The sequence below is a fragment of the Sebastes fasciatus genome, chromosome 8 (genome assembly GCF_043250625.1).
Source record: "Sebastes fasciatus isolate fSebFas1 chromosome 8, fSebFas1.pri, whole genome shotgun sequence".
NCBI lineage: Eukaryota > Metazoa > Chordata > Actinopteri > Perciformes > Sebastidae > Sebastes > Sebastes fasciatus.
In genome coordinates this window covers 1,799,051-1,819,512 of record NC_133802.1, presented here as the reverse complement: position 1 = coordinate 1,819,512, position 20,462 = coordinate 1,799,051, and the positions used below count along the sequence as shown (strand labels likewise).

Here is a 20,462-nt window from a genome sequence, read left to right as displayed (position 1 = left end):
GGCCTCAGGAGCTTTCCATAAAAACATTTAATTGAAGTAAAACGTTGAGTGGAGTGGAACTATGTTTCAGGAATGCCAGTAAGAACTTTGAAAGATATGTGTCTTGAGGGCATGAAAAGTACACTACAGGCTGGTTTATTGCCCAAACAAAGACAAATGCCAAATCTCTAAGGATCAGGGGCCTCATGTATAAACGGTGCGTACGTACTAAAATGTTGCGTACGCTGTGTTTCACGCTCACGCCGGGATGTATAAAAATCAACGTGACGTGAGAATGTGCGGACCGTGCCGCAAACTCTAGACCAGTCGTGAGAATGTGCGGGCCGTCTTCCAAACTCTGTCATCTGGCAGTGTCAAACTACAAAGTCCTGAAACTCGCTAAATGTGTAAAAATATTTTTTCCACTCAACTTACTGAGCTTTATTTATGATGTGGGATCAAAAAAAACAACCCACATATTTCTTAACTAGTTTGCGCATAAAGTTTAACATCAGAGAGGCACAACAAAAACACATTTAAACTAATTTCCCAGAGATGGCATGACTTAACCACCGTGCCAAAAACAAAATCGCGTGCTGCACAATGTGGCAAACCACCGTGGTGAGCCTGTGTCCCCTGGAGCTACAGATGGATGAACCGGACCCTGGCACACCTAACAATGAGCCAAATGCAGCAGCTATACGGCGCCGTTTAGATGAGATACACAGAATGTAAAGCAACGAGGTGAGTTGAGACAAATATTTTTTTTTAACAAGGTCTTTTAATATATGACTTATCCCACCATCATTCATTCTTTTTAATTCGTTGCATATATATATATTATCCTTCATTGTATTGACAATCTCTCTCTGTGACTCCAGCACAGCGTATAGTATATTTGAGGACGCGGCCAGACCGGCGCCTCTCAGCAGTCGAGGCACGGGGCGCAGCTGATCGTGCGCCTTCGGAAGTCCCCCATGCCATCAGTTTTTGTGTGTAGAAAGGCTGCAGTCGTAAAGTGTATTCCATCCACTGACACGTAATAAAATCCTACGAGAGCTCTCTCTCTCTCTCTGACCTTCTCAAGCAGAGATCCAGATGAGTTTTAAGACCTACTGTATACTCGTATAAACAGCATGTTTATAGGTGAGTCACAGTCGCTTCCCTGGTACTGTGGACGATGTGGATGAACAGCATGTCCCAGTTCAGCACATCACAAAGTACCTTAACGGCGTTGGAAGGACAAAGCCAAGTTACTCTTCATCCAGGCGTGTGGAGGGGGTAGCTAACAATGTACATACTGTTCAATAAAAGTAATAAAGCATGTGTAAAATGCAACAGTTAATCCTACTAACAACATCGAAATATTTTGCATGCACTTAAACTGGTCTCATAGGGAACATTTGTTTTGAAATATGTTTGTCCTTGATGTAAAAGAGACACAAACATGTTGTGGAGTGTCCCCTGGTGAGGTAACGCTTCCCACTGGTAGAGCAGATTGATCGGATGTCACTTGGATGTCATCCAGCAGCAACTGTCTGACTATGTCCGGTGAGCTGGACATTCTGGTGTGACATTCTGGTGTCAACTTTTCCCGGTGTGTCTGTGTTTGAATGTGTGCATTGCATTCATGCATCTGTGTTTATTTTTGGTTAATGATAGCACAGTCTTTCGGAAGCAAGCCACAGCTATAGATAGACTTGACTTGCTATGTAACCCGTCTTCCTAATGCCTCTTTGACCATGTGACAAACACAGGTTACGTGTCTTGAAGAGACATCCAGTCGGGCTCCTGAAAGCTTGAGACACTGGATTGTATATTTGAGGAACCACCGAGGAAGTGTTGGTGATGGTGAGCCTCTCTCAGTATTAGCTGGGGCCCTATTGAATCCTCTTGACCATTAACACTTTTTATTTTACACACAGACTACATAGGCTTTGCAAGAAACTTTTAACCTCCTCTGCAGGAGTTCAAACTTTAGCACAAGGGCAAAGTGTAGTGTGACAATACTCGGTTTCACTTTCAGGGAGTGAGTCAATTTCAACTCCATAGGGCCAACTGTCCACCAGAGGATAGCGTGTCAGTGTCACGTTTTGCAGAGACATGAATATTACATGCATGTATGAAGGTGCAGTACCAGCAGGGGGCAACAAAACGTCACTGTTGGCCTTAAAATAAGTATGTAAACTAAGTAAAATACGTACAGTAACAACATAACATCAGTACGGATAACACGTCATGAACGTCACTAACGTAACTTACAAAACAAAACACCGGCCTCCTTGTTGAAAGTCCTGTTTGTTGGACCCATCCACCTGCCCTCCCACCATAAGCAGTCTTTCTCACTTTTTATTCTACGTCACTAGCTCTGAGCGGAGCACATTACACGGATGCATTTACATTTACATTGCAGTCAGTACAAACATGGCGTACACATGACAAGCCTAAACCAAGAACAGCATTCTTATTACACGCTTTTGCCTTGCGCATCGTCATGTCATTCACATGCCTTTTCGTGTGACTGGACTGATAGGTCATGACTGTAACTTCTGTGGATTATGTGAGTTGCAGATGTATGAATTTACTTAATTGTGGCTTTGCGTTTATTGAAACAATCATGTCTTTCTATGTAATTAATAGTTGGCAACTTTTTTAAATTAACTTTTAAAGGGACTGTACCTTCATACACATATAAACCATTGCGGGTCGGTGTCCCATGCACGCTCGCGTGTGGCTAAGCTGTTCAGACTCAGACTCCAACACAAACTACACGGAAGCACCAAAACCACAAAGTTGTATCTAGTGAAGCCCGTCTGTTAAACAGTGTTGGCCGCGGTCGGAGGACGCGGGGGAGACCGTAGCTTTGGTCTCCAGGACCGGAGTCTCTGCTGTACTCTGCTCCTCTGCTCCTCTGTCTGCCTGCCTTCACTCACACACCACACTCGTTCTCACTCGCTCAGCTCGCTCCACTCTCACGTGCATGCACGCACACTCCACACTGCAGAACAGTTAGTAGCTCTGAGAATATCTAGTGAATGTTCAGTGGACGTTTATGCAGAAATAACTGCTGCAGCTCCTCCAGACCAACAGAGGTTTCCCGTGTCTTGTGAAGTGACGGGGCTCCGCAGAGAGAAACGTTATCGTCTCCGACCAAAACTCCGGTGTCTCCCCTGTTCCCTCCGGCCGCGGTCGGGAGGCTGAAGCAGGAAAAGCCAACACTAGGATCAGCATTGATTCATGGAGAGACCTTCGTCTGGTTAGCTAACATTACTGCCAAGCAGCTGAAATATAGAGTGATATTGTGCTTTTAGCTGACGTGTGTCGCCTCACTGTTTTGAGCGATGCTCGTTCATGTCTATGTAGAGCGAGCCCGACGCTGACTTTGGCTGACTTAACGGCCACAGGGGTCGCTGTTAACAAGCAATTCTGATTCTTACAAACAGTCCCTTTAAGGGTAGGTGTCATCTCAAATATTTACAGACTGTTAAAATTTGGTTTAGGTTAGTTTTTTTATATTCTTGGTGTCTGACACATAGTCACTGTCAAATTTCGTAGAGTAGATAATCAACAACATCTTCAATTTGTGCTCTGCAAAGTAGTTTAAAAGAAACATCCTTTGCTGACGCTTATTTTAAAGGGGACATATCATGAAACACTCCCCTTTTCCAGGGCTTGTGCTCATACATCTGGGTATCTGGAGTTCCTACCAACCCACAAACTGTGAAATAAGACGACCCAGTCAGTTTTTTTGGGCTGTCTAGATCAGAAAACATGTGATTCAGCAAGCCATTCATATTCGGCTCCCCTACCTATGTCACATGACGGCTCATTAGAATATATCGCCCACAGTTTGAGAACTACCTTTGCAAAGGTGCACCATAATTTTCTCGCAAGCCGATCAGAGCAGACGGGGTCTTAAAGAGATAAGAGCTAAAACGGAGCATTTCAGACAGAGACCAGCCCATTCTCATTCCCATGGCGTTAAATACAGAGGCTTTGTCACGGCTGCTGACGTTTGGTGCTGCCGCACACGGCACCCTTTAGCGCCGGCATGAAATGCACCGGGTGTTCCATTAATTATAATTTAAACCCATCCACAGCAACAGTAAACGCTCAAAGAAAGTGTCACGTTAGTGTAGTGACATAATTTAACGTGCGAAAAGACACACTGGGCGGGCGGGAGGGGAGGTAGAGTGGTCCAACAAACACAAGGCTTTCATCCAGGAGACCGCTGTTCGTGTCCTGTGCGTTAAGTTTCACTTTCACGTTACAATCAGCTGTTCGTTTGTGTCCTGTTTTCACAACGATCAGTGTCACTTTCACTGTTCAAAAATAGTAGATTTAACTATTTGATGTTGTTTTTTCCTTTAACTATAGTGTTTTTTTCGTCCTAAACCTAAAGTTACGTCAAGGGGCATGACAGAGCGGCAGTATGTGTTTTTTGAACATTAAAGAATGTAAACACGGTCTAGTAGAAACCAGAAAATACAAGTATGTACCTGAAAATGAGCATATGTCCCCTTTAAGTCTCTTTAATAAACTGCTCTAATTAACAGAATAGGATTTTGTGGCGCTATTTGGTGAAAATGAGGGTGGATGCAAGGACAGATATGACCCATATATGAGTTGAATTAGAGGAACGGGAAAAAAAAGTCCTGTGTCATCTTCCAGCATAACTTAATGTGTTTCAGAGTCCAAGGGCGTTGACCCGCACTGAGAGCGGAAGCATTTTATATCCTTTGGCTGCTCTGCCGCTGATTGTCACAGCTGTGTTCTACAGCTGCAGCTCCAGTTGGCAACACGCACTGTCCTGCAGATACTCTAATGTAACACACAGAGCTGGTCAGTGCTGGAGTGAGTCATCTGACATCTTCACCACCATACCTCATGGCTGAATCTAATAATGTGTACAGAGTGCAAGCACAGCAACATAACGGAGTCAATCAGATTTGGCTTGTGCTCGCAGAGCGCTCCTAAATTTATAATGTTATGAAGGACCGTCCCAGCTGGATAAAGTTGTCTCTCAGTAGTGACATAAAGCTGTTTAATAAGCCTGACTTTAATATCTGTGTTTGGTTGTTTGCTTCTATAGTGTATTCAGCTCTCTAAGCCAGCATCCAGCTCATCAGCTGTGTTAACACTCTCTGAAGGCGGAAGAGAAAAATTAGACATCAAATTTTTTTATAATATTATGTTGATTTTACCAGTCTGGCGACCTGTCCAAGCTGTACCCTGCCTTCGCCCAATGTCATCTGGGATCGGCTCCAGCCCCCCCGCAACCCTGAATAGGATAAGCGGTTTCAGATAATGGATGGATGGACGGATGATTTTACCACTAATTAAGACTCTCTGGGCAATAGATGTTGTTACCTTACTGGACTCTAGACTCCAAACACCAATAGATGCTGTTACCTTACTGGACTCTAGACTCCAAACACCAATAGATGCTGTTACCTTACTGGACTCTAGACTCCAAACACCAATAGATGCTGTTACCTTACTGGACTCTAGACTCCAAACACCAATAGATGGTGTTACCTTACTGGACTCTAAACTCCAAACACCAATAGATGGTGTTTGTGAGTCACACAGGACTGGGCCAGGAGTCGAGGATGCCCAAGTATCCTTAACATTTCGTGGAATGGTACATTGGTTTTGGGACCTATAATAATGGGTTGAGACAGTTTTGACTAAACACAATTTTTCCAGTCCTTTTCTGCTGACAGGAGGCAAGGGAGGAGTCCATAAATCACACCCCTGTGGTCAGTGAGATGCTTCGAGTATGTATTCACGGTCAAAGAACAGAAATTATGTCTCATGTATTAAGGAAGAGTCTAGAGAGCACAGGAACAAATGTCTGCTCTGAGGCCTGCACTTTACTTGGTGATTCTGCCTCTGAGATAAAGCGTGTTGTTTACAGCATATACTTTATATGGTGCTCTTGAATATGGTATCAACAAAGAAGCTCAAATTTGAAATATTAAATATTGCTATTGCTACAGCAATGGTTCCCAACTTTTGTGGCTCCTTTGGGTAGTATCATTTTTTGTTCTGCTTTTTGCATTTCTCTCTTATTCATCATCTTATGACCCCCAAGATGTAGGCTATTTTGTAAACCCTTGCAGTGGTCTCAACCCCAAGGTTGGGAACCGCTGTCCAACTGTGGGCCTGTGGGGTATCTTTCTTTTCCTCCAAGGTTGAATGGCTTCTCCTCTTTATGGCTTGGCCAAGTCTTCATTTTACACATACCTCCCTCATTTTCCCTCATGTTACAGTATCCATCGACATAGATAGATAGATTAGCACCAGCCACCAGCCAAATATGGTCAAATATGTAGCTGCTAGATTTGCTTCACTCACCAGCGAAAAATCAATGGTAATCTATTGAGTGGCTGGTAGATTTTGGAATCCACCAGCAACAGTGGAAGAAAAAAAGTTAATTTCCAACACTGATATTAACACTGGAGATGAATATCTATAGTATACACAATATACTGTATATAAAGAGTATATTAGAATACACTATAAATCTACCAGACTACTGCAACTAACATACCAAATATAAAATCTAAACATAGAATAACAATAACATTCTATATACATTCGCAAAATGTGCCATGACATACTAACATAACATAAATTAGCAAAGTGAGCAAGTTGCAATTTTTGTCTTAAATCAAAATGAAATGAGGTAGAAAAAAACGATGTGCAAGTTGAACTTGTGCAAGGCTATTGCAGGAGCAAAACAGAATGGAGTGTGGTTGAGACAGAAACTATGAAGCTGAGAGTTCTCTGACAGCAAAGTTGAATCAATCTGTTAGAGAAAGAGCATCGCTGTCTGTCCAGCAGGTGGTGGAGAGGGTAGTCAGGATTATCCATAATGGATAACCGTTTGTTCAGTGTCCTCTCCACCGCAACTTCAAAAGTGTCTGGTTTGCTAAACCTAACTAATAACATTTTCTTTTCATTTGTCATGCCTTCTTTTTATTACACAGCTATCACACAGGGAGAGGCTGAATTTAAAGTCCCCTTCCACTCAAAAATATGTTTTGCTTTATTCTCACTTCACTTGGATGTTTGAGGTTCACTGTGCAGAATGATGTACTGTATGTGTCTCTGTGCTCATCTTAAAGGGGACATATGCTCATTTCCGGGTTCATACTTGTATTTTGGGTTTCTACTAGAACATGTTTACATGCTTTAATGTAAAAAAAACAAACACATTATTTTTCTCATACTGCCTGTCTGAATATACCTGTATTCACCCTCTGTCTGAAACGCTCCATTTTAGCGCCTGTCTCTTTAAGACCCCCTACCGAAAAAGCCCAGTCTGCTCCGATTGGCTTGCGAAGGTAGTTTTCAAGCCGTGGGTGGAGATCGTGGATGTATAAAGAGAACTGGAACCAGCATTGGAGGCGGGGCCCCGTTCATTCCTTTGAAAGTTGCTCAGTGGCGCATGATGTCTTTTTGGGGCCAATGGCATCATGTGACGGACACGGAAGTTGCAGTACCACCGTTGGGCCACAACGAAAGTTCGGATCGACGACCGGCGCACTTCCTGGGGGCTTGGTGGAGATACTCAGATGGGGAGGGCGGTATATTCTAATGATCCTGCATGTGACATAGGAAAGGGAGCCATGTTTTCTGATCTGGACAGCCCACAAAAATCTGACTGGGTTGTCTTATTTTACAGTTTGTGGGTTGGTAGGCACTCCAGATACCCAAATGGATGTGCACATGCACTGGAAAAGTGAGTTTTTCACAATATGATATTTTCTTAGATTATGGATTTCTCGGTGTGGCAGAAGGAGTAACTTTAAGAATTTGTAACAAGGCATTTGAACTTTTATAGTGGGAAAAAAAACACATCAGACACAAATAATCATTCAAAATACATTTATGTCTTAAAACATGTCTGGAAGAAAGTTAATTTTTAATAATGTAGCTCTTGTAATCTAATTAGACTGTAAAAATACAGTATCTCACAAGTGCTACATTCATAACATACCAACCAGCTTGATAAGCCCATTCTGTTCGTCTCTGTTTTAGCCTATTTTGGTGAGCAAATGAGAACAGCTCCTCGCCAAATCTATTCAGGGTTCAGCTTTTAATTGGCAACAGCTGTCTCTGAGTGTTACAGTGCGCTCTTTACACCAGTGACATGAGTGGACACAAACATACAGCCCTCCACACAGCTCCTGACATTAGTTTACCACATATTACTGTGTGTGGATGTATATTTAGGACATGGCTCTGATGGGACAGAAACACAGGACAGTTAATTGTGTTCCTACTTTTACTCGATGCTTGGGTTGGTCCTTTGTGTCCACTGCTGGAGAAGTTATTTCAGTCTTTGGTGTAGTGCCCCTTCTCACACCAGTAGAGGGCGCTTAATGCTCAAGTTTACTGGGTTAGAGCTCTTTTAATGAAGTCTATAAAGCAGTTCTATTTTCTACCAAAATAAGGGAATCTTAGTCTTTTAATGATCAGGATTTTTCCATAATAACATTTATTTACCATTAATTTATTAAGTAAAACACTGAGTAGAGTGGAACTACATTTCAGAAATGCTAGTAAGGTATTTGAAAAATATGTGTCTTGAGGGCATGAAAAGTACACAACAGGCGTGGAGCAGGTTTATTGCCCAATCAAAGGAAGATGACAAATCCCTGAGGATTTGCTCTATTCTTCGTTGTTTAAGTAAAGTTTTTTGACATATTAAAAGATTTTTTATGTCACTGACATATCCTTGTGTGATCCATACAATAAAAATAATATTGTAATGCTTTCCAAATGTCTACATAAAGTCCCTGCAGGAAATGTTATTATAGGACTATTATACTAATATTATACAGGACAAAACAGAGAATGGCTTCACTATTTTATCCCATGCCATTGTACTTTTTACTCCACTACATTTATCCTACAGTTATAGTCACTGGTTACTTTGCAGATTATAGTTTTGAAGTTTATGACGCATTAAACTGCCCAACAGTATATAAAGTAGTTAAAAGCATCTCCACCAGATACAACATGAAAACACTTCTTACACGTCTATATGCATCAGTATACAGTATATGCATGTGAGGCTTCTACATTGACTACTGTTTTTAATACAATAAGACTTTGCTGATAATATTTTAGTATGTATATTTCACTAAGAGAAGAATGCACAACTTGCTTGTAATGGAGTATTTTTATGGTATTATTACTTTTACTTAAGACAAGGCTCTGAATACTTCTTCCACCACTGCAATACAGTGACATATGTAACCAGTGGTGGAAGAAGTACATACTACATACATTTACTCAAGTACTGTGCTTACGAACAACTCTGAGGTACTTGTTGTTGAGTATTTCCATTCTAAGCTACTTTATACGTCTACTCCAGTGAAAACATGTACATGTACTTTTTAGTCCACTACATGTATTTGACACTTACAGGTACTACTCGCTTTTTTACATAAAAACACATGATATGCTTATATGATATGATGCAGTACTGTACTGTACTGTACTGTATGACCCGGTAGTATAAAAGTATCTAGTACATTGACAAACTACAACATTAAAATGTTCTTACGTGTGTTTTTGGTCATAAATAGATAATGTAATAATAATATAATATAAAACTGTGAAAGGAGCCATTCTGCGTAATTAATAGGCTACTTTTACTCTTGATACCTATGTACATTTTGCATACTTCTGTACTTTTACTGAAGTAATATTTTGAATTCATGATTTTTATTTTATTTTTTAGACTATGGCATTCCTACTGTGGATCTGGGTACCAGTGGTGGAAAGTTACTAAGTACATTTACTCAAGTACTGTATTTAAGTACAATTTTGAGTTACTTGTACTTTGTGTGAGTATTGTAATTTTACGCTACTGTACTTTATACTTCTACATCACTACAATTCAGAGGGAAATATTGTCGCCTACTTTTTACTCTACTACATTTATTTGGTACCTGCAGTTACTTTGCAGATGAGGATTGGAAAAAAACTATAATGAGCATATAACGCATTGTTATACAGTAAATAAAACCACCCACGTTATAAAAAGATAATAAAAGTAGCTGTATTGCAGCCAGCTATTAAAATGCATTTTACATGTTACTGCACCAAAAATAATCGACTGTACATAATGTAACAACGACAGAGCCCATTTCAGCTGCATAGTGAGTATTTACTTTGATTCTTTAAGTACATTTTCTTGATAATACTTAGGCTACGTACTCTTACTTAAAGGGACAGTGTGTAGGATTTGGCCACATCTAGTGTTGTGGTTGCAGATTGCAAACAACTGAGTACCCCTCCGCTCACTCCTCCCTTTCCAAGACTGCGGTAATGTGAGCAGCCGAGTGCAAAACCGTGGTAACGCCGTTCACCTCGCTCTGAGTCCATCCATACCATAATAACACTACTTTAGGAGCAACGGAAGTCAGACGGCGGCTGGCGGCAAAGAGTATAGAAGCAAAGAGACGAAACTTGTTTTTTTGACAACAGCTGCTGCCGCCATTTTGGACTGAAAACGTTTATTACTATGGTGGCCTTTGGGTAACGTAAAAACGCGTAAGGCTCTATCTAAAGCCAGTGTTTGGTTTGTCCGTTCTGGGCTACTGTAGAAACATAACAGAGCAACATGGAGGACTCCGTGAAGAGGACCCGCTCACTATGGAGATATGAAGGACTCATTCTAAGCTACCGACAACACTATTATTCTTAGTTTCAGGTGATTATACACTTAAGAAAACATAGTTATGAATATTATATTCCATTTCTGCTAATAGATCCCCCAAAATGTTATACCCTGTTCCTTTAAGTAACATTTTGATTGCAGAAGTTGTACTTGTAATAGAGTATTTAAATTGTAATTGCTACTTTTATTTAAGTAAAAAATCGGAATACTTTTACCACTGCTATAAAGTCAATATTTAGTGCCACAGACAGACTTTAAATGTTATAAATACTACAATAGCGTTTAGACAGGACCCGACACACGTGAGTAGTGTGTGGTCATGTAAAGAGCTAACATGGGTCTGCTGGTGGCGTCTCCACACACTGGGACACTGGGACTAGCTGTCTTCTCTTTCAGCACTCCCCAAATTCCATTCCGCCTTTTACTTTTCAACAGCGCTCTCTCTCTCTCTCTCTCTCTCTCTCTCTCTCTCTCTCTCTCTCTCTCTCTCTCTCTCTCTCTCAGCTCAGGACTTCCTCAGATAGATTGCATGTAGCTCCACTACTAGTCCCAGTAGTTTTGCAGTAGTTTTGGAGTTCACAGGAGCAAGTTCGGAGCGATATTTGACGCCCCCTGCATTTAAGAAAGAAAAGAAGAAACAGGCTTGAAAAGGCTGTGTGTTACCTGTTGATGAAGTCCGGCCGGGTGAGGGTCGCAGAGGAGCAGTCGGGTTTCTTTTCAGAGAAGAAAAGTGTGAAAAAGGTGCAAGCAACACACAGCTCCAGCGGCCAGGAGGACTGAGGGACCAGGAGGACTGAGGGACCTCGGCTTTTCTTTCCCCCGGCATTCGCAGCCTGTGCTGGGTTGGTGGAAAATGGGCACTCCGACCACTTGGATCTGTGGACTTATCCTCTCTCTGATACTCACATGCCAGCTGGTTACTGTAAGTGAGCTCAAACTTTCTCTTTACTTTTCAACTCTCCACTGTGGACTTTAGGTTTCATTCTATTCACCTATAAAAGCATTTATTCCCCCCAGAGGTCAAGCCAAAGTTACAAATCAGTGCTTTAATGTCATAATAAAGGCAAAAAAGAAAAGGATCAGGCATGTGTTGATGTTACTATTTCTGTTCAGTAAAGAGTGTGATCTGCTGGTGCAGGGCTGCTGCTGCAGGGCTGCGCACATGCAAGTGGGCTGTGTAACAGATTCCAGTCATATCAGCCTGTACTGTAAAGATGCTTTTAAAAGTAATAGGACAAACTAGAAGCTGCTGTTGACTGAAGCTGGGCTAAGTCTGTCCATAGAAACAAGCTATTCATAGTCTCCCCTCAACTCCTAAACCTTCTCAAACTTGGTCAGGCTACACTTTGCATTTCCTACTGCATGTTTAATATGACATATACTATGTATGGAGTTGGCTTCATTTGGTGAGCAAAACATATATGAAAATGTGCATTTATTGCTAGTCTTGTTAGTCCTTTGTGTGGGGTGACTTCTTTTCTTTGTCTTCCTTATTAATGAATCAGTCCTGGAAATCCTTCAAAATAAAAGTTAGGGTTCCTTTTTAAAAAAAAAGGGCTTTAGGTAGTAAACAAAAATAGAAAAGAAAATGATGAATCCACTTCTCCAGTGTCATTCTCCTCCATGGAAGACTTACTGCAGTTGGGAGAATATTGGGAATTTACTACAAAGTTACATCCTCTGGTTTTATTCATCGAGCTTTCACTATGCAGTATACTGTCAGACTGCAACTAAACATTATTTTCATTATTGATTATCTTTTCAATTATACACAAGTCCATAGGGGAAATTGCTAATTTTCTCCAACCAATAGCCCAAAACCCAAATATATTAAACTTACAATGATATACAACAGAGAAAAGCAGCAAATCGTCACATTTCAAAGGGTGGAAACAGAATGTTTGGCACTTTTGTTTGATAAATGACGATGAATGTTGCAGTTTAAAGCTGCAGTCGATAACTTTGAGCGAATATGATAAAAAGTTGTTTTTATAAAACAGTTAATATATCCTGACAGTAGTGCATGAGACAGATAATCAGTGAAAAATCATGTTCTCTGTGTCCTCCTAGGGCTCTAATGATATTTGCAAGATTTCACCACGCCTGAAGGAAAACAACCAATCAGAGACGAGGAATCTCTAAAGCAGCTGTCAATCACTGCGCGCGAAACTCACAAACTCCGATTTAACTCTCAAACTAGGCAGCGCTGATCAAATATGAGTCACGGTTCTGTTACTGTAATGTCTGTTTGTTTCAAAATATGTTTCCAGAAACATATTTTGGAAAAGTTTGTGACCCGGCTGCCATGTTGAAAACAGTCGAGCCAAAACCAAGCACCGCCCGCCGGCAAACTTTCTCATTTTACAGCTAAACAGAACACTGAAATATGTTTCTGAAAACATTTGAGGAGAGAAATAGACATTACAGTAACAGAATATTGATTCATATTTGAACAGCGCTGCCTAGTTTGACAGTTTGATCAGAATTCGTGAGGAGTGATTGACAGCTGCCCAGAGACGGCAAGGCTCCAGCCCGGCTCTGATTGGTTGTTTTCCTTCGGGTGTGGTGAAATCTTGCAAATGCCATTATGAGCACAGGAGGACGCAGAGGAACATGATTTTTTTTCCACAGATTATCTGTCTCATGCACTACTGACAGGATATAGTGACCGTTTTGTAAGAATAACTTTTCATTATATTTGCTTACTGATGAATGAATTACCCCAGCCCATGCACTGTTGGCTATTTATTCTAGCGTTATTAATGATTCGTCAGTCTGAAATAAGATGTTGTTACTCTGCTATATCTGTGGTATGAATCATGTAGAGGAGGACTATTGCCTTGCTGCTGAGAATAGACTCCCCCCCCCCCCCCCCCCCCCCCCCCCCCCCACCCTCTAGAAATCCCGTCTAGTCTCTCACCTTTATGCCCTCCAATAAACAGAGCTGTCATGGTTGAGATATCTGTGTTGATTTGATCTGAAGGAAAGCCTTTTTGAATGATGGGACATAGTTGCTGTGGCCCGGCACACATAAATCTTTCACCTGCTGGATATAGAGTGTATGGCCAGTAATATCCTAGACGTTTGGAAAGCCATAGCGTAGATGACTTCAAGGTATATTTAACATCCAACTGCGACATGCTATCGAGCGCCGAGCCTTTTCGTGAACGGACGTGATCTATCACTTTGTGTCAGTTCACAAAGTTGACACAGAAGGTGCATTACCTGGAACACGCGTTATATATCTTTAATACCATCGATCCACAGAAGCTATCCAGTCCCCCAGAGGGCCATCATCATCTGTTGTGTCCTGACACTGGAAGGTAACAGGAGATGGCCTCTACTCTTTTACCACAGCCTTGATTGACTGCTTCACCAACAATACCACCATAATTGAATTATCTGGAACCGCGAGCATCTGTTTCTTGCATTATGACTTTGAACTACAGCAGGCGTACTGCCTCTTGATTCAATTAAGCACACATACTGGTGTTGCTACGGGCCCTTCTTTCTCCACACTGGAATGTCAGGGTCATGCGCATCAACTCTAACAATCAAAGTCAATAAAAAGTCTCGATGGGTAAAAGCTCTCCTCCACAAATGGGTACCCATATCCTGCTGTGAGCCACCAGCAGCACTGGTGTGAGAAATTACCCGAGTCAAGTATTTTTACAGCTTAATGTAAGCTGTAAAGACGGCTACTCCCAAATCTGTTTTCACTCATTTTTACAAGTGGAAATGGATTGATAAGGCCAGTGGTCTTTGCTTCTGGTCTCACTTAATCATATAAAAGAGAGTGAGGCCACTTTGTTTTCTGATGTATGACATCATACTGACTGTGAGCACCGCTGCTGACAATTTTGGCTCAGAGATCTCTCCCAGTATGGACTGTCACAAGTGTCCCTTGACTTCATTGGGGGTTGGACTGGGTTTGGGGGGTAGGGCGGCCTGGATTCCTATGACTATATAGTCTGCAGAGCGTGTGTCTTTGGTGTAAACTGTTATCTTTGTCTCCTGTGTGCAACTCAACCCCTTCATTCGCTGCTAAACGTGACGCGACGACAGTTTGATCTGATGATTTATTTAGTCTACGCTGGGTAACGCAGCGACTAGGCGAGGTGGTTGGTCTCTCTGTGTGGCGCGTTGTCGTTTCAGAACCGGCTACCTGGTGTTTAATTCCCATTCAGAGTCGACGACTCTATGGAGTTGCAAAGCACAGCAGTGCAAACACCAACTCCACTCCAGAGTTTAAACAGTAGGGAAGGTCTGCCCCCCTCCAGACCCATTCACATAATTGCTTGAAGACTGGGTTCAGTAAACATTGCATTGTTGAATTATAGCCCCGGGGGGAGAGGCCATCTTGGCTGATGGGACAATGCCGCACTGAAGTGGCTCGCCCCCTCCTCAAGCACATTGGCACACATGGAGTGCAGGCCGGCGGGCTGGCATTTGTTGACTCTGCAGCGAGGTGCGACTTGGGCCGGTATAGAGGTCAGAGAGGTGAGGGCTCTGAATCTGACTCTGGTTCTCAGCTCAGCGGGGGGTTCCTCATGATTCATTCGCAGCCAAGATTAGCTCCCACTGCAAAGCTTCCGAAACTTTTAATTTGCAGTATGCGGTTGCACAAGTCATGCTGCTCGCCATTTGTCTGGGCAGTTAACTTCACATATTTCATGTTTTGCATGTCCTCGTGCAGTGCAGTCATTCCAAAAAGTTTGCTACTCCAAGAAATGTGATGTGGCGCATAAAGAAGACCAGCATTTGTTTAGCATTCAGTTCAGCTGTCCATTGTCTTTGTTCTTTCTGTGAGTATTCCTCTATTGTTACAATATTTCCACTGAATACAGATGCTAAAAATATTCCTTTTTAGTTTGTGCTTCTTTGCCCCCCTACAGAGAAGTGAGCCTACGGTTGGTTTGGATGCAGCCTGTAGCTCGTATAGGTAGAAGAGCACACCCTCCTGTGCCCGACTTAAAGCCAGGGTTGGTAGTGTTCTTCAAAAAACTTTTTTGTTATATTTGTTAAAATTCTTTATACATCCTGACAGCAATTAATAAATCAAATACAGGGCTCGGAGAGTGCAGACCTCCGCCAACGCCAATTTGCTCCAAAACGTAATGTTTTTTTTCTTGGCCCATGCTACACCCTTCCACTAATGGCACATTTCCACCAAGTAGTCCCAGTTCAGTTCAGTTTGTTACACATTAGAACGGTTATTTTTGCGTTTCCATTTGCAAAAAATTTAATTGGCAGTTTGCAGCCAATGCCAGTTTGTATTATTGTGTTGTTAGAATATAATCAATGCAGGCATTTTCTTGAAAGAACCACATTTCCATTTAACCTCAGAGATCAGTGTAATATGCATCAAAGCCTTAAAGATGGATAAAATATATTTGGGTTGTTCACCCCACACTCGCCTTGGACACACCTTCACACACACACACACACACACATACACACAAACTACTGTCTCCTCACAATACACCATGCTCTGCTGCTGCAGCAGCGTTGCACTTTCAAAGTCGCATCCGTGTCGGACAGAAGAGCCGACTCCAAACACAGCTGCACCTCAGCTGGTACAGCAGCAACGCTGTGCATGTGCTGACATGAGCGCACATAGTCTTGAGTACCGCCTGTTGTAACTAGAGTCCCACTCTTTCCACTCACACCTCTTCACACATCTACGTTTTCTCTCTAAGGAATATGTCCGTGGCTGCCTGGCTTTTGTTTCAAACCACAGTTTTACACAGATTTATGTACCATCCTCAGAGCAGATTGTAGCTGCTGTCAAGTCAATTGGCATTCTGTAATGAAACCTTTTAATCTTTATGTGGAAGAAAAGAAAAGACTGAATATAACTATTTCTGAAATACATGACATTTTAAGCCGTCAAACCTTTCTGATTATTTGATATCACATACACACTGGCAAACATGGAATGAAATTCACTGTTTGTTCTTTTCTTCTCAACAATGCTTGTTAGAAATTACTGTAAGATCTGAAGTGCCCAAGAGCAAGATACTAAATCAACACCAATGTCTGGATTTCGCTCTTTGGTGAACCCTGTAATCTGACCTCTTTGCAGTGCAGCGAGAACTTAAGGGATTTCCTGGCAAGAATCATTAAGACTGTCCACGTTGTATAATGTAACTGATCATATTCAGAATTTGAAAAAAATATGGATAGCAGATAAACAGTTAAACAAATGCCATTTTTTAAAAATAAAACATGCTTGAAGTATCATCTTTCTTGTGTTATGGAGCTACAGGTGCTATAAACCCAACAGAGTTCATGTTGAGGTCACAGGATGTCTTGAGGACACAACACAGTCTACAGCACACGCAATAAAAAACAACTAATGGTCAGAAACTATTTGTGGTATAGCAAATCACAAATGTCCAATGTTTTTTTCTCCTTGTTCAGTCAGTGTTTGTATGAAGAGTATTGGAATTTTATTCTGAAAATTAGATTTATATGTTCAGTTTGGAAGAAGCTTAATACAGTGTTTTTTCTTCCTGTCCTTTGGAATTCACTCATTTTTGCGAAATTAGTGATTTAATGTGAGCTTTCACTCTGCTCTTCTGGAAATAGTGAGCATGAGTCTCTCAGCTTGATAAGAAGAACAAAAGGCTGTAATAGACTGTTACAGACTCTTGACTGATTTCCCCATCTTAACCAGCCCTCTTCAATCTTTTCACATTGTCTTACTGGGCTTTTTCCCAGGCTAGCACTCATTGGAGATTCATTGAAATGCTAAGTTAACTGTATTGCACTTTTCCCTTTGAAGGTGCTCTATAGTTGTCTGTGCCCTATTGAATCTGCCATTGTCTTTACTGGCAGCATTGATGTGAAGTCACTTGGGCATTCTGCTTTTACCTCAAGGGAGTTGCTGCATTGTCTTGTATGGTCCCTCCCAACTTCTACAGCTACTCTGATGGGGGTTGCTGCCCTTTTCACCAAAGACGTAGAGTCTTTTTTTCCCCAGAGTACTTAAGTTTGCTAAAGGAATGCTGTCAGTCTTTTTTTCTCTCCATTGTCTTTTAAAGCCAGGTTTGACCCTGACATCCTGTGAAGTGTTTAGAAGAAATCCCACCCTGGTGTCTTATCAGAACTGATGATGTCTCGCTCCTTGAGACTAGTAGCGCCCCGCCTCCACTTCCTCTTACTGTACAACAAGTCTCTACCTGTGAAAAACCAAAAGGCTGCCATCTTCCCAAGACTTTATTGTAACCTTAAGAAGATGCAAATTCATCTAAGCTGTTGTTAAACCCTTAATGTTCAGAGAGGGAGGTCGGCAAGTGGAATTTTGTAGGCTTCGGGGTGTAATGGCTCAGTGAAATGTAAATATAGGGGAACACCGGATTCCCCTCCCTGCTCGCTTTTATTTGATTCCGGAGCTCGTTCGTAGGCAGCCATACAAGTCTGCTACTCCTCAGGAGCCTAATTAGTGAGCGACTTCACAAATTCAAGATCTTTAATGTTTTGAACACCAGAGCTTCAGCCCGGTTGCACGAAAAGGTGTGTGAATGACACATTAATACGCAAGGCAAAAGCGTGTAATAAGAATGCCGTTCTAGGGTGTCATTTGTACGGCATGTAGTCTGTACTGACTGCAATATAAATGCATCCACGTAGATATGCTACGCTCAGAGCTAGTGATGTAGAAGAAAATGTGAGAAAAACTGCTTATGGTGGTGTTGAATGGGTCCAACAAACACAGGACTTTACACCGAGAGACCGGTGTTCAAGACCGGTGTTTTGTTTTGTAAGTTACGTTAGTGACGTTTCTGACGTGTTTTGCAGTGACATTTGTGATGTGTTTCCGTACTTTTTCTGCTTAGTTTGCGTACTTATTTTAAGGTCAACCATGACGTTTTTCCTAAACCCAGCTAAGTGGCTTTGTTGCCTAAACCTAAGTGAGTGGTTTTGTTGCCCCCTGGTGGTACTGCACTTTCATACACACATGTAATACTGTACGATGCCTGGAGGGTCTGAAATTAACACCTGCCAAGCGCCAAATGCAGCTGCTTCTGTCCTCTGCTCTCTGTGTTGGAGTTTGACAGACACACACACACACACACACACAACAGCGCCATGCAGCAGCGAGATCCAGAGATGCAGAGATCCTTTATGTTCGAGAAGGAGATTCACTCGTCGGGGAAAAAACTGAACTAAACTGAACAAACTGAATTTCTATCTTTTGTTGGTTATTGCTAAATCTCTGAAAAGTGGTGTTTTTTTTATTATTGAACTCTGGACTCTTTATTTCCGGTGAATGTATTTGGGTCTTCTATTTGATTATCTTACACTTAACTCCCCAGATCCACTTTGTTTGAACCAATCCAACGGCATCCAATAAAGTTTCAGGAGAAAACCATGAAGAACTAACGTTACGTTAATGAGCACCAGTTGGATCCAGTTTCTCTGCTGTTAAAATTAAGTTATATTTGGTGAAGAGCGCATATGGCTTGTTTAGGACTCGAGACCTGAGTTGGGACTTGACTTGGGACTTGAGTCAGACTTGAGACTTACTTGTGACATGCAAAACAATGACTTGGTCCCACCTCTGGTAGCCTATACCCAGTGAAATATCACCATGTCAGTGTATTTAAACTACTGCTTTCAATCTGAGGATATGGGATTTATTGTTATTTTTTTTTTTTTTACTGTGGTATCGAATTTGGTATCGAGAATCATGGAAATTCACTGGTATTGGTATCGACTACTAGATTTTTGGTATAGTGACATCCCTAATCTATTACACGCTTTGGAGTGATATCGGGTTGAGAGCTGATGAGCTACAGAAAATCTAACGACTGAAAATCAGCTTTACTTAAAATCAATTCAATTATTTTCTTGCCTAAGATAATAATGATACTATATGCATTTGAAATTGATCTTTTCCACGTATTCTGGCATTAGACATGTGGTTCTTCATATTCTTGGATTTGAGGAAGTTTATTCTCCAGCAACCCCAGCTGAAGTCGTTACCTGAAGTAGTATTACGTTTGCCAAACTCATAATCCTGTCTGAAAATACAAGCAAGTATGTAAGCTAAGCAGTCAAACAGCTACTTTAAAAGGAAATAACAGTGTGACTACACATTTTTCCCATAGGCTGTATGTAAGAAGCGCACGTAGTTACCGTGACATCACCCATTGGTTTGTGGACTGCTGTTTTGAAGCCTCAAGTTCGGCATTTTGGCCGTCGCCATCTTGTTTTTTTGCAACCAGAAGTGACAGGAGAGGGTGGAGCTAAGTACAACCTACCGCTGAATAAGACATTTTTTTACTGAGGTAATAAATCAAGTGAGAATTAGGCTCATTTTCTCATAGACTTCTATACAATCAGACTTCTTTTTGCAACCAGAGGAGTCGCCCCCTCCTGGCTTCACTTTTCAGACACAGAGGTTGCCCTCTCATCATACTACCTAACTAACTACACTGCTGTTTCTTTATTTCCATTGCTTCAACATGGATCATCAGCTGCTGAGGATGCTGACTTTTTGCTTTAGCCTCAGTCTTTTAGCACAATATCATGTAGCCACTACGTGCATATTTAAGACCCCTTTTACACAATTCTCGTTTTAAAACAGGAAACATTAAAAAGTCATCCGGAGACCGCGTTTTCCTAATAATACTGTGACAGACATAACAAATGACATAGAAACAGGTAAACTGCTAAAAAATGCCTTCAAAATGTTTTAGAAGCCACTGTTCAAATTAAAATTGATGGAAGAGTTGTACTGGGCATTGGCTTTGCCCCTCACTGAGGCTGCAGA

The 20,462-nt window shown here is 41.6% G+C and overlaps 1 protein-coding gene across 15 annotated transcripts in view; it reads left to right on the top strand.

The window, feature by feature from the left end:
* The window catches only part of hspg2 (heparan sulfate proteoglycan 2), a 160,309-nt gene that overhangs the window by 4,339 nt on the left and 135,508 nt on the right, over positions 1–20,462 (top strand). For 11 of the 15 annotated variants that reach the window (XM_074642439.1, XM_074642450.1, XM_074642443.1 and 8 more), the window contains exon 1: positions 11,186–11,603. The exons of 1 other annotated variant lie outside the window; for it this stretch is intronic. In XM_074642439.1, the coding sequence (XP_074498540.1) occupies positions 11,535–11,603 (69 nt within the window). In that variant the 5' untranslated portion in view covers positions 11,186–11,534. Of the gene's footprint in view, positions 1–11,154; positions 11,604–20,462 lie in introns of those variants that run through there. 3 more of the 15 variants (XM_074642436.1, XM_074642452.1, XM_074642451.1) reach the window with 3 other exon arrangements.